We start from the raw sequence: 14,685 nt of genomic DNA on the forward strand, positions 1-14,685 counted from the left end.
TCTGAGCCCCATTTTCCACCCCCCCCAAAGACAGACAACTGAGATGGCTTCCTTGCTAGGGAGATAAATGGCTACCACTGGCTCCAACTGAACAAGTTGCTGGTGTAGATCCACCACCCCAGGTACTCCAAATGCCCCCAGACACTCACCCTCTTCATCAGAGGACAGGTCTGTGTCACCACACTCCTCCTTCACTTCCCTCAAGACCTTCAAGTAGCGCTGCTGGGTCCGCCACTCCCGCTCCTCAGGGGTGCGGGATGGTGAAGGGCGCTTCTGGCGGAAGGGAAGGGCCGGGCCACTCCGTCGGGCCATCTCCAGCAGGTCCTAGGAAGCAATCAGATAGGGATACATGTCATCATCCAAAGCTTGTTCTGGTGCATTCCCTGGAGACTACATCTTCGTCAAGAGAAGACATTGTTTAACAAGCTCAAGTCCCTCCCTTCAGATCACAGAGATGCACATAAGAGAGTACGTCCAAATAAAAAGGGCCTCTACTGATTACTATGTTGCAAAATATCTTAAATCTGAGGGGTGAACTGCTCCTTCAAGAATGAACACTTTTATACCAGTCACCCAACTATTTCCATATCGAATCTTAAGGACCACTTAGAACCGTAACAACTTTGCCTCAAAGATTACCAGACTTACCAGATCCCAAGGCCGTGAGGCCTGATGCACTATTAATCCATCAGGATATCTGGAGGCCTGTGTGCTCTCATATAGCAACTGCAGAGCAACCTGCTTCTTTTTAATAATCCAAGATGGATCTCAAAGTCATTTGTTTACCTTGGTAAATACTGAAGCTCTGATATTTCATCAATTTTAAGAGGTACTTTCCCATATTTTCACATCTCTGAAATCAGGCTACATCTTAAAATTAGTTAGATTGATATAGCCTAACTGTTTCATGGCTTAACTGGCAGCATTTTCCTCTTAGTGCTTGCTACCTTTTGTATTTGGTACCTGAACCAACCGTTGAAGTCATGAGATCTGTGCGTTCACTGTCCACATCTGGTATCTAGTTCCCAGCATTACTTACATTCCGGGAAGCCAGGATCTGCTTCAGCAGCCTATGGAAATACTGCTGCTGGGAGGTGAGGTATCGCTTGTACTGGGACTTGAAGCACAGCTGCCGGTACTTAACCACCTCGGGGTTAAAGTGTCCATCTTAAAAGAACAGAAGTACAACTACATATATCTAGATATATACCTAGATATCTATACCTATATACACATATATATACATATATGTATACATATGTACTGACAGGTCAACAAATATTTAATGCATGCTTAAAGTGTGGTAAACTCTGTATCAAACTAGAATACAGTACAGGGGGAAAGAAAATAATCTATGTCAATGTGGGGTCTACAGTCCAATAAGAGACAGAAAATAAACAGGGGTGCCTGGGTGGCTCAGTCAGTTGAGTGTCTGACTCTGATTTCCGCTCAGGTCAGGATCCCAGGGTTGTAGGATCAAGCCCCGCATCCAGCTCCATGCTGAGCGTGGAGCCTGCTTAAGATTCTTTCTCTCTCCCTCTGCCCCCTCCACCACTTGCATGCTCTCTCTCTAAAATAAAAAAAAAAAAAAAAAAAAAAAGAAGAAGAAAAAAAGAAACAGGCAAACAGGTAAATAGTCAACTCTTGTAAGTACTATCGGAAATTAATGTGAAAAAATTGTAGAGAGTAAGGAGGAGTTTCAGGAAAGGGAGCTCTAAAGAATGAGACATAAAATGAAGTCTGATTAAAGCAATTGTGGCAAAATGTTAACTGACTGGTAAAAGTTATACAAACGTTTTAAAAAGTTTCATTAAGAGGAAAATAAATTGGAATTTACAAATGAGAAGTAAAAATGGTGAAAAGGCGAAAGGAACAGCCTGTGCTAAGGGAGGACCTGAAGCAAGAACGAACTTTGCATGTCCCCAAACCTAAGGAAATGTCTGCATGACTAACACAGAGTGGGCTGTAGCTGGGGGGGGGGGCGTGCGATGCCTGAGGAAGCTGGGTGGAGATCCAACCACACTGAAACTTGCAGGTCACAGGTGGAGCTGGATTTTATCCTAAGTGGAACGCAAATAATTTGAAGAGGTTAAAGCAGAATGACATGGAGGGAGGAAGAAGGAAAACTACTGCAAGGGTCCAGGTGAGATGATGGTGGCTTCCCTCCACACTTAGAATAAAAGCCAAGGTCCAAAGTTGGCCTGGCAGGCCTTCACGATCTATCCTGGGCTACTTCTGGCCTCATCTCCACCAGTCTCCCATTTCCTCCCTCTACCCCAGCCCCAATGGCCTCCATGCTGTTTCTTGAACAGGCCACGTATCCGACTTTCTCAAGGCCTTTGTACTTGAAGTTCCCTCTACCTGTAATGCTTCCTACTAACACCTAATATTTTCACGGCTTGCTCCTCCTACCCTCGCTAAGCCTGTTCTGCTGTCATCTCATCAGAGAAGGCCTGGCCAGCCACCAGTTCTAACACAGCTCCTTCCCATCACTCTAGTCCCATAACCCTCCTCTTTCTTTGAAGTACTTAATGCCAGTAAGTATTTGCTTGTTCACCATCTATTTTTCCTTCTCAGAATGTAAGGCCATTACACCTCCACAACATTGAACAATGTCTGGCACGTACAGAAGTAGAGAGACTTGAGATATATTTCTGAGAGAGGGATTAGACCTGCTGATAGTTCTGATGCTGGGGCAGGACCAGGGCAATGGGAAGGTCAACTGAACATGGTACCCTGTCATTGAACCTGAGCATCTGAAATCACTGCCTGAAATAAACAGGTCAAGGAGAGGTCCACTGTGGACGTATTAGACTTGAGTAGATGGGCCATGATGAGAACTGAGAGGGCAAGATTCAGAAGCTAAATCTTAGAAAAGATAAAATGAGGGATCAAATTACACAGTGTTTTTCTCTTTTTCCCCCCAACCACCCTAATACTATCAAAGGTAAGTAATAATAACAAATGCTTAGAGCAGACCTGACAACCATCACTATGTAAGAACCTTGCATATATTAACTCACTTGATCCTCATAATAACCCCATAAAAAAGGCACTACTAAATCCTCATTTTACAGATGAAGAAACTGAGGCACAGAGAAGTTAAATAATTTGCCCAAGTTCACACAGCCAATAAAAGGGGAATCAGGTTTCAACCCAGGTAGCCTAGCTCCAGAGCCCAGGCTCTTACCCACCTTGCTATGCTGCCTGCTGTAGGGAAATAGGAAGTGTGACCTTCAAGAAACAAGCCCAGAGTTCAATGCTATTGATGCTATTTGATATATAAAAGTTAGACTAATATCTTTTTTGCCTCTGTATTTCTTTAAAATTCTATTCCTTCAGTTTTTAGTTTCCCCCACTTTTTGAAAGCTTGGGTGGCTCAGTTGGTTAAGCATCTGAATCTTTTTTGGCTCAAGTCATGATCAAGTCTGTGATATCAAGCCCCATGTTGTGCTCCGCACTGACAGCACAGAGCCAATTTGGAATTCTCTCTCTCCCTCTCTCTATGCCCCTCCCCTGCTCGTGCACTCGCTCTAAGAACAAATAAACTTAAAAAAAATACTATACGTCTGTTAAAAATATTTTGTATGAAGTAAATACAATTGAAATTATTAATAATTATGGTAAATTAAAATCTTACTAAAATTACCTTAACTGCCTTTATAATTCTTTTTTTTTTATTTTTTTTTAAACAATTTTTTTTTTTTTTCAACGTTTATTTATTTTTGGGACAGAGACAGAGCATGAACGGGGGAGGGGCAGAGAGAGAGGGAGACACAGAATCGGAAACAGGCTCCAGGCTCTGAGCCATCAGCCCAGAGCCCGACGCGGGGCTCGAACTCACGGACGGTGAGATCGTGACCTGGCTGAAGTCGGACGCTTAACCGACTGCGCCACCCAGGCGCCCCAATATAATTCTTAATATGTCTACTGGAAATTTTTAATTTGAACACACGGCCCATGTAATATTTCCATTGACCAGCGCTGGTCTAGATAACAGGGAGAAAAGGAGTAGTACCAGATGAAGTTGGATAAGTGGGCCGAGGCCAGGTCACAAAGAGCTTCGAAGGCACTGAATTTTACTTCAAGTGAAGGCAACTGCTAAATATTCTGCAAAGTGAGTTTTAAGAATTTCACTCTGGGAGCTGTGTGGAGATGGCTGCTAAAGCAGCCCAGACAACAGTCATCAGTGAAGAGATGGTGAGTGAAAGAAGGCAAGTAAGGAGGTAAGAAAGGAGCCTCAACAGCAGGAACAGACAAGAACAATGAGTGGATGAGCAGTTAGCAAAGAAAGTGGGGTAGGGGATAGGGTGTCAAAGACACAGGAAGACATCCAGGCCAGGGAAGAGCCACTGATACAAAGTGGGGGAAAGTCTCAAGATGGAGGAAGTGGTCAAGACAACAGATGCTGTGCTCTACCGGGGTGCCTGGCTGGCTCAGTTAAGTGGCTGACTTTAGGTTATGATCTCATGTTCATGAATTCGAGCCCCACATCCAGCTCTGCACTGACAGTGTGGAGCCTGCTTGGGATTCTCTTTCTCTCTGCCCCTCTCCCACTCACACACACATGCACGTGCGCTCTCTCTCTCTCAAAAAAAAAATTTAACTTAAAAAAATAAAAGAGACATGGAGCAGGAAAAAATGCTCACTGGAACAACTGGTGAGATATGAGCATGGACTATATAACAGTATGTCAACATTATGTTTTATATTAATATACAAAATCTAAATACAGAAAAATTGTGTTTACAGTATTTCTGAATCTGATCATTTGTGGTTATGTAAGACAATGTTCTTATTCCTCAGAGATTAATGCTGAAAAATTTAGAGATGCAATGTCTGCAATACTTTCAAATGGTTCAGCAAAACAATGATGGTAATCATATATGCAGTAATGATGAGAGTAAATGTGGTAAAATGTTAACATTAATAGCTGGTGAACCTGGTGAAGAACAGAGCTGACCCTCGAACATGGATTTTATTTATTTATTTTTTTAGTGTTTGTTTATTTCTGAGACAGAGAGAGAGCGTGAGTGGAGATGGGGCAGAGAGAGGGAGACACAGAAACTGAAACAGGCTCCAGGCTCTGAGCCCTCAGCACAGAGTCCGACATGGGGCTTGAACTCACGAACCATGAAATCATGACCTGAGCTGAAGTCGGACGCTCAACTGACTGAGCCACCCAGGCGCCCCTGAACGTGGGTTTAAACTGTGCGGGTCAACTTATACGTGGATTTTTTACAGTACATGCTATAACTGTTATTTTCCTTATGGTTTTCTTAATAGTGTTTTCTTTTCTCTAGCTGACTTTATTGTAAAAACAATTTATGTAACACACACAATATACAAAGTGTTAACAGATTATTGTAAGTAAGGCTTCTGGTCAACAGTATAGGCTTTTAGTTAAGTTCTCGGAGAATCGAGCTATACACGGATTTGTGAGTGAGTGGGAAGCAGGCACCCCTCCGTCTGTGTTGTTTAAGGGTCAACTGTAGGGGCGCCTGGGTGGCGCAGTCGGTTAAGCGTCCGACTTCAGCCAGGTCGCAATCTCGCGGTCCGTGAGTTTGAGCCCTGTGTCAGGCTCTGGGCTGATGGCTCAGAGCCTGGAGCCTGTTTCCGATTCTGTGTCTCCCTCTCTCTCTGCCCCTCCCCCGTTCATGCTCTGTCTCTCTCTGTCCCAAAAATAAATAAACGTTGAAAAAAAAAAAAAATTTAAGGGTCAACTGTATGAGTGTCCATTATAAAATCTTGGGACTTTGCCTATTATGAAGTCTTCTGTAGCTCTGAAATTTAAAAGTAAAAAAACGTTGAAGGGAAAGAAAAAAAGCAGTCACTGGTGGCATTAGTAAGAGCACTCTCTGTGAGGTCATAAGGTAAGAGCCATGAGGGAACGGGAAGAATGACTGAAAGAGACAGCTATCTATGGATACCTTTCAACAAGTTTAGAGATTAAAAGGCAAATGACAGAAGACAACAGAGGGGACAGATGGTTAAGGACTTTTTTTAGTCTGAGACCCCTGGTCGCATCCATAGGCTGAAGAAGGGCATGTGGAGTGAATAGCGAAATAATGTGAATCCACAGGACAGAAGGGATGGTTAACTGAGGAAAAAAGGTCCCAGAGGATGTAAAAGATGAAAGGATCACGAACACAGGTTAATCTTAAACAGAAGAAAAAACTCCTCCTTCCTCTGAGACAAGTAAAGTGGGTCAGAATGGAAATGAACACAGGGAGCTGGGGTGGAGGTTGGAAGTGGGAAGTGAGGAGTTTATGACACAAGATCCTTTATGAAACAGGAGGATATTTAAAGCAGAATCAGGAAAGATAACCCAAGGTAAAAGAATATGGGAACACAATGACAGCTCAGAAAGAACTAACAACCATGGAACTGCAAACATCTGCAGCAACACTAGACCTGAAACAGGACAGTGGTCAGGGTGAAACACACAGGAATTCCTGTCTTGACATTCCTTGTCTGTATCCTCACCAGACAATCCTATTGTTTTGTGTTTGTGTAGTGCAAACACTACACAAGTCCCTGACAGAACCCCTCTAAAACCAGGCAAGCTCTACTGGAGGAGATGCTTTACTCCCACCTAAGGCCGCTGGCTTAGGAAACCTTTGCCAACTACAGAGGAGAATTCCTCTTTAGACCAATAACCCACCAAATGAGGGAATGCTAGTTTTAAAATAGCCGAGATAATGAAAGATCTGCAATGATAAGCCTGTTCCCTCCAGGCTTTTGTAGCTATCACGTTGCCCAGTTTAACAAAACTCAAGAAGATGCACTGTACTTTCAGGACTGCCTGCCAAAGCAAAGTCACCCCAAAGAGGGGAGAAGAGGCTTCCCTCTGCTTCTCTCCATTGGAGAGGAAATGGTGGCTTAACGGTGGCCCCAAAACATTCTGCAATCCCCAGTGTAATAACAGATTCAAGCAAGGATCATCAATGGATGTTAAACCACTGAGTAAACCAAAGGCTTTGGAGTAAGAATAATATCACATGGTCCCAAAGTATTAATCCTACATTTTCCTTCTTAATTAGGAAGGAAAAAATATACCGTTACAAACAGTATGTCTGGCAGATACCACTTAACCAAGAGATCAAACGCATCATTACCAACATTGAAAAGCTGACATCACGTGCCTCCTGAAGTGATTGGGGCGGGGTAAAATTTCCCATTTAATATTTGTGGCAAAACATTTAACCCAAATCTAATCATGAGAAAACAAGACAATTCCCCAGAAAGCAGGACATTTTACAATTCAAGTGCCCTGGACTCTTCAAAACTATCAGTGTGTTTTGTATGGAACCACCCAAATAGCCAAAGCAATCTTGAGAAAGAAAAAAAAAAAAGCACAAAATATCACGTTCCTTTGTTTCAAACTACACAGTGAAACTACAGTAATCCAAACACTATGGGACTGGCACAAAGGACACACAGATCAATGGAACAGAACAGAGTCCAGAAATAAACCTTCAAATTATATAGTCAATTGATTTACAACAAAGAAAACAAAAATATACAATGGCAAAAAGACAGTCTCTTCAACAAATGGTGATAGGAAAACTGGACAGCTACATGCAAAAGAATGAAACTGGACCACTTTCTTACATCATATACAAAAATAAAGGAGATTAAAAATTTAAATGTAAACATCAACACTCCTAGAAAAAAAACACAGGCAGTAAACTCTTGGGACATCAGTCTGAGCAATATTTTTTTGGTTCTCTCTCAAGCAAGAGGAACAAAAGCAAAACATAAACAAATGAGACTACATCAAACTAAAAAGTAAAGGAAAGCAAAGGAAACCATCAACAAAACAAAAAGGCAACCTGCTGAATGGAGAATATATCCGCAAATGATTTATCCAATAAGGGGTTAATATCTGCATCATATAAAGAGCTCCTACAACTCAACACCAAAAAAAACAATCCAGTTAAAAATGGGCAGAGAACCTGAATAAGTATTTATACAAAGAAGACATTCAGATGGCCAACAGATAAGTGAAAAAGATGTTCAACATCACTAATCACCAGGAAAATGCAAATCACAACCACAAGATACCTACACCTGTCAGAATGGCTATTATTGGGGCACCTGGGTGGCGCAGTCAGTTAAGCATCTGACTCTGGATCTCTGATCAGGTCAAGATCATGATCTCACAGTTCCTGAGATCAAGCCCATGTTGGACTCTGCACTGACATCACAGAGCCTGCTTGGGATTCTCTCACTCTGCCCGTTCCAGCTCGTCCTCACTCACTCTCTCTCTCAAAATAAACATTTAGGTGGCTCAGTCAGTTGAGCATCCGACTTTGGCTTAGGTCATGGTCTCATGGTGAGTTCAAGTCCTGCATCGGGCTCTGTGCTGACAGCTCAGAGCCTGGAGCTTGCTTTGGATTCTGTCTCCCTTTCTCTCTGCTCCTCCCCTGCTCACTCTCTCTCTCTCCTTCAAAAATAAATAAACATTAAAAAAAATTTTTTAAACATTTAAAATTTAAAAAAGAATGGCTATTATCAAAAAGACAAGAAATAACAAGTGTAGATGAGGATGTGGAGAAAATGAAACCTTTGTGCACTAATGGTGGGAACGAAAGATGGTGCCGCCACTGTGGAAAATAGTATGGAGTTCCTCAAAATGAAGAAAAGAACTAGCATCCAGCAATTCCACTTTTGGGTATTTATATGAAGGGACTGAAAACACTAACTCAAAAGTGTATATGTATCCCTATGTGCACTGAGTCAAGCCATGGAAGCAACTTAAGTGTCCATCAGCAGATGAATAAAGATAAATATATGGATAAACATTTTACACATACAGAATGGAAATTATTACTCAGCTTAAAAAACAAATGAATTCGGGGCGCCTGGGTGGCGCAGTCGGTTAAGCGTCCGACTTCAGCCAGGTCACGATCTCGCAGTCCGTGAGTTCGAGCCCCGCGTCAGGCTCTGGGCTGGGCTGATGGCTCAGAGCCTGGAGCCTGTTTCTGATTCTGTGTCTCCCTCTCTCTCTGCCCCTCCCCCGTTCATGCTCTGTCTCTCTCTGTCCCAAAAATAAATAAACGTTGAAAAAAAAAATTTAAAAAAAAAAAAAAAAAAAAAAAAACAAATGAATTCTTGCCATTTGAGACCACGTGGATGGACCCAGAGGATATTATGCTTCCTAAAATAAGTCAGAGGAAGGCAAATACCATATAATATTACTTTTATGTAAAATCTGAAAAACAAATGAGCAACTAAAAAAACAGACTCCTAGATATAGACAATGCGGTGACTGCCTTGTAGGGGGGCAAGGGTTAGGCTGTGCAAAACAAGGAAGGGGATTAAAAGCTACAAACTTCCAGTTATAAAATAAGACAAAAGGATACAATGTATATATAACACAAGAAATATAGCTAATAATATGTAATAACTTATATGGTGACAGATGGTACCTAGATGTATTATGGGGATTACTTCAGAATATACATACAGAATCACAATGTTGTACACCTGAAACTAACATTATATGTCAACTAAACTTAAATTGAAAAAAAAAAAAAGTCATGCTTTTGAAAGACAAAGAAAAAAAGGCAGAGGGCCCCAGACTCAGGGAGCCAAGAGACATGAAATCCAACACAATACATGAACCTTGAAGAGATCCTGAATTGAAAGACCCACTATAAGGCACCTGGGTGGCTCAGTCACTAAGGATCTGACTTCGGCTCAGGTCATTATCTCACGGTTCATGAATTCAAGTCCCACATCTGGTGAGCACGAGCCCTGCTTCAGGTAAAACACAAGCTCCACTTCAGGTGAGCCCCACTTTCTTTTTCTCTCTCTCTCCCTCCCTCCTTCCCTCCCTCTCTCCTTCCCTCCCTCCCTCTGGGGATTCTTTCTCTCTCTGCCCCTCTCACATGTGCCCTCTCTCTCAAAATATAAATAAATAAATAAGTGACCACTATAAAGAAGATTTAGGGAACAATTGAGAACACCTGAATGTGCGACAGTCTGTGATCTTATTTGCTCAGTGCAAAATTTCTTGGGTGTGGTAACGGGGCTGTGATTACACAGAATGTCCTTGTTAAAGGATACATACATGCTGAAGTGCCTAACAGGAAAGTATCATGTTTTCTGCAGGAGAAAAAGGTGTATGTATGTGTGATGCACAAATACATACATCCACATATGCACATGTGGTCAAGTAAATGGTAAACTATTTCTAAGTTTTCTTAAAGCCTAGTCATAAAGGGTGCTGTAAGACACTAGGAATGTTTTATTTCTTGATCTGGGTTGTGGTTACACAGTTCTTACTACAATCAATCACTTATGATTTATGTTTCCTATGTAAGTTAAAAATTTTTACTGAAAAGAATGGCCTAGGCAAAGTATTGCACACAACCAGTCTCTGAGCCAGTATGTGTTCACAAAAATAAGTTCAATAAGTGAAGAAGGAGTATTCGTGTAAGTGAATGTGTTCCTACTTCTCCCACTCCTCTCAACAATAGAATGACAAGCAGCATACCTCGGAAAAGCTTCTGGGCAATGTGCAGAGGGTTCCCAAAGCGGAAGTTCTCCCCGCTGAACAGGGCTAGGACGAGCTGATTCTGCTGCTCGAGACTGTCTTCAGGAAAGTGAGGCAGAAACTGCTGGAGGTGTTCACGCTGAGACTCACTCAATACTTCCTGCCATGTTGAGAGGCTGACTACATCAAAGAATATTTCGGGCTAGGAGAATTCAGAAAACCAGGAGAAAAACAAGCTTTTAACTTTTCCTGTTAGCGGTAAAATATACAGAACAGAAAATTTACCATTTTATCCATTTTTAAGTGTACACCTCAGTGATATTAAGTACGTTCACAGTGCTGTGTAACCATCACTGCATCCAAGTTCTTAAGTTTGTTTGGACCAAAGTGTCAATTATCTTCATTCGATGCTCAAATCTTAGAGAATAATAAAGACTACATATAAACCACTATCTTATACCCAACAGTAAATCATAATCCAGAGGAGGGGTGCCTGGGTGGCTCAGTCGGTTAAGTATCTGACTCTTAATTTCAGCTCAAATCACGATCACACAGTTGATGAGATCAAGCCCCAGGTCAGGCTTTGCGCTGAGTGTGGAGCCTGCTTAGGATTCTCTCTCTCCCCCTCTCGGTCTCCCCTTCTCTGTCTCCCCCCGACTCAAAATAAACAAACATTTTTTTAATGTTAAAAATAATCCAAAGGAAAAACAATCTCAGTAAAGAGAATTTCATTTCTGCCAACAAGGGGTATGATGGACAACTGAATTCAGCTTAAAATGAGGGGCAGTAAACAGTTAACATGGGAGAGAACTTGAGGAGTTGAGGTCACCTCACAAGAGAGACCAGCAGCAGGATGGTATACACATTGCCTGGAGGGGAAAACAAGCAATTACAATGTTGCTTAAGACGTGCTAATGTGCATATAACCACATAGGAGAAGCACACCTTCCAGACTCTAGATGTCAGGGAACATATACCAGAGGAAGTGACATTTAAGGTAGTTAATTAAGGGATAAGGAAAGGGGAAAAAAAAAGATGATGAGGCAGGAGAGTTAAAAGTCCACAGAGCAGGGGTGTCTGGCTGGCTCAGTCAGTAGAGCACGCGACTCTTGATTTCAGGGTCAGGAGTTCAAGCCCCACATCAGGCACAGAAATTACTTAAAAATACATAAATAAAAATTTTTTAAATCCACAGAGCAAAACCATAAAAACGTAAGAATTAACATGAAAGAAAGGACAGCAGTTACCTGCGGGGAGAATGAAGAGGGATGAGACAGGCGCTTGAATGATACTGCTCGAATGGGCCCATTCTACTTCTTAACCCAAGTAGTAGCTAGTTGGGTGTTTTATTACTGCTTCAATTGTATACACACTGTAGCAACATGGATTTTATATGCTCTTCTTATGATACATCTCACTTTTTTTCTTAAGTAGGTTCCATGCCCAACGTGGGGCTTAAACTCACGACCCTGAGATCAAGAGCCACACTCTCCACCAACTGAGCCAGCCAGGCGCCCCACATTTTACTTTTTTTATAATTAAAAGAGTTGAGGCAATGTATGGCTAGGACAAGAACACAAATGAGGGGGGGCAGCAGACAGAAGAAAAGAGGAGCAAGGGACCTATAAACGTGTTAAATACTTGTGACATTATCCTAAGGACAACAGAGAGCCACCAACGTAAGCAGGAGACAACCCAGAAATCCAACCACCTGGTAGACATTTCTGCATTCATGTACCAATGCACCTCAGTATCCAAGATCTTCCCCTGTAAATCTATTTTTGCACACCACTTTATGCCTAGTATCTCAGTGTCGGGCATAGAGTAGGTACTTCATAAAGTGTTTGCTGACTAAACGAATAACATGAAGAAATTTATTTGAAAGAGTAGGTACAGAAAGCATGGATGAGAAGGATATATATGTCAACTTCAGTAATTGTTACTTCAGGTGGCAAAGAGAATAAATGGTGGCTTTAATTCTATCTACAATGTTTGACATATTATGGAAGAAAAATCTGAACCAATTATAACTAAGTGAAATTATCTCCTAAAATTGGATAATGCACAAATAAATGTTTGTTTGCTAAATGACACTCTATACCTGTTCTCTATAAGTAAAATATGGCAAAATAAACAAGATAGTTAAATACATGTTTTGGCATACGTAGTGCCTCGCATATTAATAAGCACTTAATAAGTAGTAGCCACCTTAATAATGATGGTGTTTACACAGCCTACCCGTGAAAGAGGCCAAAAGCACACAAATCTCCATGCGCTATTAACTTACTACAGGGTTACTTTATTAACAGAGATAGTATGTTTGGGTTTTGTTTCATGATCCACAACGTGGGTAACCAATTTAATGTAAACACAACCATAATTTTGTCCTTAAAATATACAATTTCTTGTTAATTGGTCAAAATTGGTTAAAAATAGGGCTTCTATAATACTATCATATTGACATATTATTAAAAATGCAGGATATAGCTTATAGTTTCTTCTTTAATCAGAATGTTAAAAATTTTATGTTAAAAAAAGAGAGAGGGGGAGGGAGCCAAGATGGCAGAACAGCATGGAAAAAAGAGAGAGAGATCACTCTGAATGCAATATATAAAATGAAACCAAAGAGAGCACGAAAGACTGAAAACTTGTAGGGTGTGGAAAAGGTTTAGCATAGCAGTTATACACAAGGCGACAGAAAAAGGCGGTGCTACTACTTACATCCTCCAGAAGGTCCTCAGGCAGACTAACCCTGGTGCCCCCCAGGAGGCAGTCCTCCATAATACGTGTGCCATGGCCATCTCCACATGGACCCAGTTCCAGGGGATCCGTCAGCATATGGTCCAAGGAATCCATTATTTGTGTTCCACAGATAATCTAGACAAATATATGCAGTCATACCTCTAGGTATACCGAAAGGCAGGAATCCAAGGGATCTGGCTGATATTAACACTCCTTCAGAAAATATTCTGGCCCAGAAAATAGTCAATCTCAAGTCTAGTTTTATACCTTATCCTCATACCCTAAGTGTAACTACACACCTCTGCACTCTTATACCACTGCATTCTTATCTCAATCTTCAAACCTTTTCCAGTAGGTCTCTTACTGCTCAGAATGCTTCCAAATCTACAGAATTTCTTACACCTTCATTTTATATTTGAGCAAAATGAGACTTAGAGATTAAAGGATAAACAGATCAGAGTTCATAATTTAGACTTCTCAGGCCAATAATCTCTCCGCTGTAAAATAATCTAACAGTTATTGTTTCGTTTTTTAGTAATTCTTTGTTTTACTTTCACAAAGAAAAATCTCTGGCAACCCATATAGACTCGTAAAGCTCAGATGCTAACAGTAAGTCATTTAATGCAGACCTATTAAGTCCAAGGCCTTTAATGTTTCTCATTTAATTCCTACAACTGTGTGAGACAGGGTTATCATATCTATTCTAGAAATATTAAAATTGAGGATCAAAGCAGACAAATAACTTGCCCAACCCCAGGGGTAGGACTGAAACTCAGGTTTGCCTGACTACAAACAGATATTCACTAAACCTCCTGTATAAACTCTCAACTGAAATTGTGAAAAGGGAGCATGGTAATATGACTTTAGTCCACATAAACTCCAGGGCTTCCAAGCACTTGATCATGACAGCCAGTAAATTTAGTAGTCAATCTGACAACTAAAGGTCCATCTGATATTTATAACCATGTAAATGTAATGTTGTTTCTCCTTCCTATAATAACTGAACGCCGCTAGTCACCTTTAGAAATGTACATATTAACACATTTTCAGAGAGCATTTCCTTCAGCTAATGGCTAGAAATCAGCTGTACAACTGCCATAGGATTGAACAAAACTAACAGGACCACAGGGAGTTTGAAAGGAGTCACTCTACAAACATTTGCTAAACCCATTCTCTCTCCTATACCTACCTAACAAGCGCATTAAAATGGAATCTAAAAACAGACTTAACAGTCAAAATGCCAAACTTCTAGCTTAATCTCGGTGACGTTAGGCAAATCTTACCTTGCCAAGTGTCAATTTCCTTATCTGGAAGACAAAGAGGGGTTGTACCAGGTCCTGTGTACTATTTCCAATCTTGGAATCCTACAATAAATAATCTCCAGATGGATAACAGTTTATATGATTTAATGCAGTCATGTAAACACAGTATTGTAATGA

General features: G+C 41.1%; 1 protein-coding gene across 4 annotated transcripts in view; it reads right to left on the reverse strand.

The window, feature by feature from the left end:
• Positions 1 to 14,685, reverse strand: part of NFRKB (nuclear factor related to kappaB binding protein) — a 39,709-nt gene that overhangs the window by 23,934 nt on the left and 1,090 nt on the right. For all 4 annotated transcript variants that reach the window (XM_045483469.1, XM_045483468.1, XM_045483466.1 and 1 more), the window contains exons 2-6: positions 14,530 to 14,610; positions 13,226 to 13,381; positions 10,505 to 10,706; positions 1,040 to 1,167; positions 150 to 324 (exon numbers count right to left, since the gene is read on the reverse strand). In XM_045483469.1, coding sequence (XP_045339425.1) covers positions 150 to 324; positions 1,040 to 1,167; positions 10,505 to 10,706; positions 13,226 to 13,360 — 640 coding nt within the window. In that variant the 5' untranslated portion in view covers positions 13,361 to 13,381; positions 14,530 to 14,610. The remainder of the gene's footprint in view (positions 1 to 149; positions 325 to 1,039; positions 1,168 to 10,504; positions 10,707 to 13,225; positions 13,382 to 14,529; positions 14,611 to 14,685) is intronic.

Source organism: Leopardus geoffroyi, chromosome D1, assembly GCF_018350155.1.
Source record: "Leopardus geoffroyi isolate Oge1 chromosome D1, O.geoffroyi_Oge1_pat1.0, whole genome shotgun sequence".
Lineage (NCBI taxonomy): Eukaryota > Metazoa > Chordata > Mammalia > Carnivora > Felidae > Leopardus > Leopardus geoffroyi.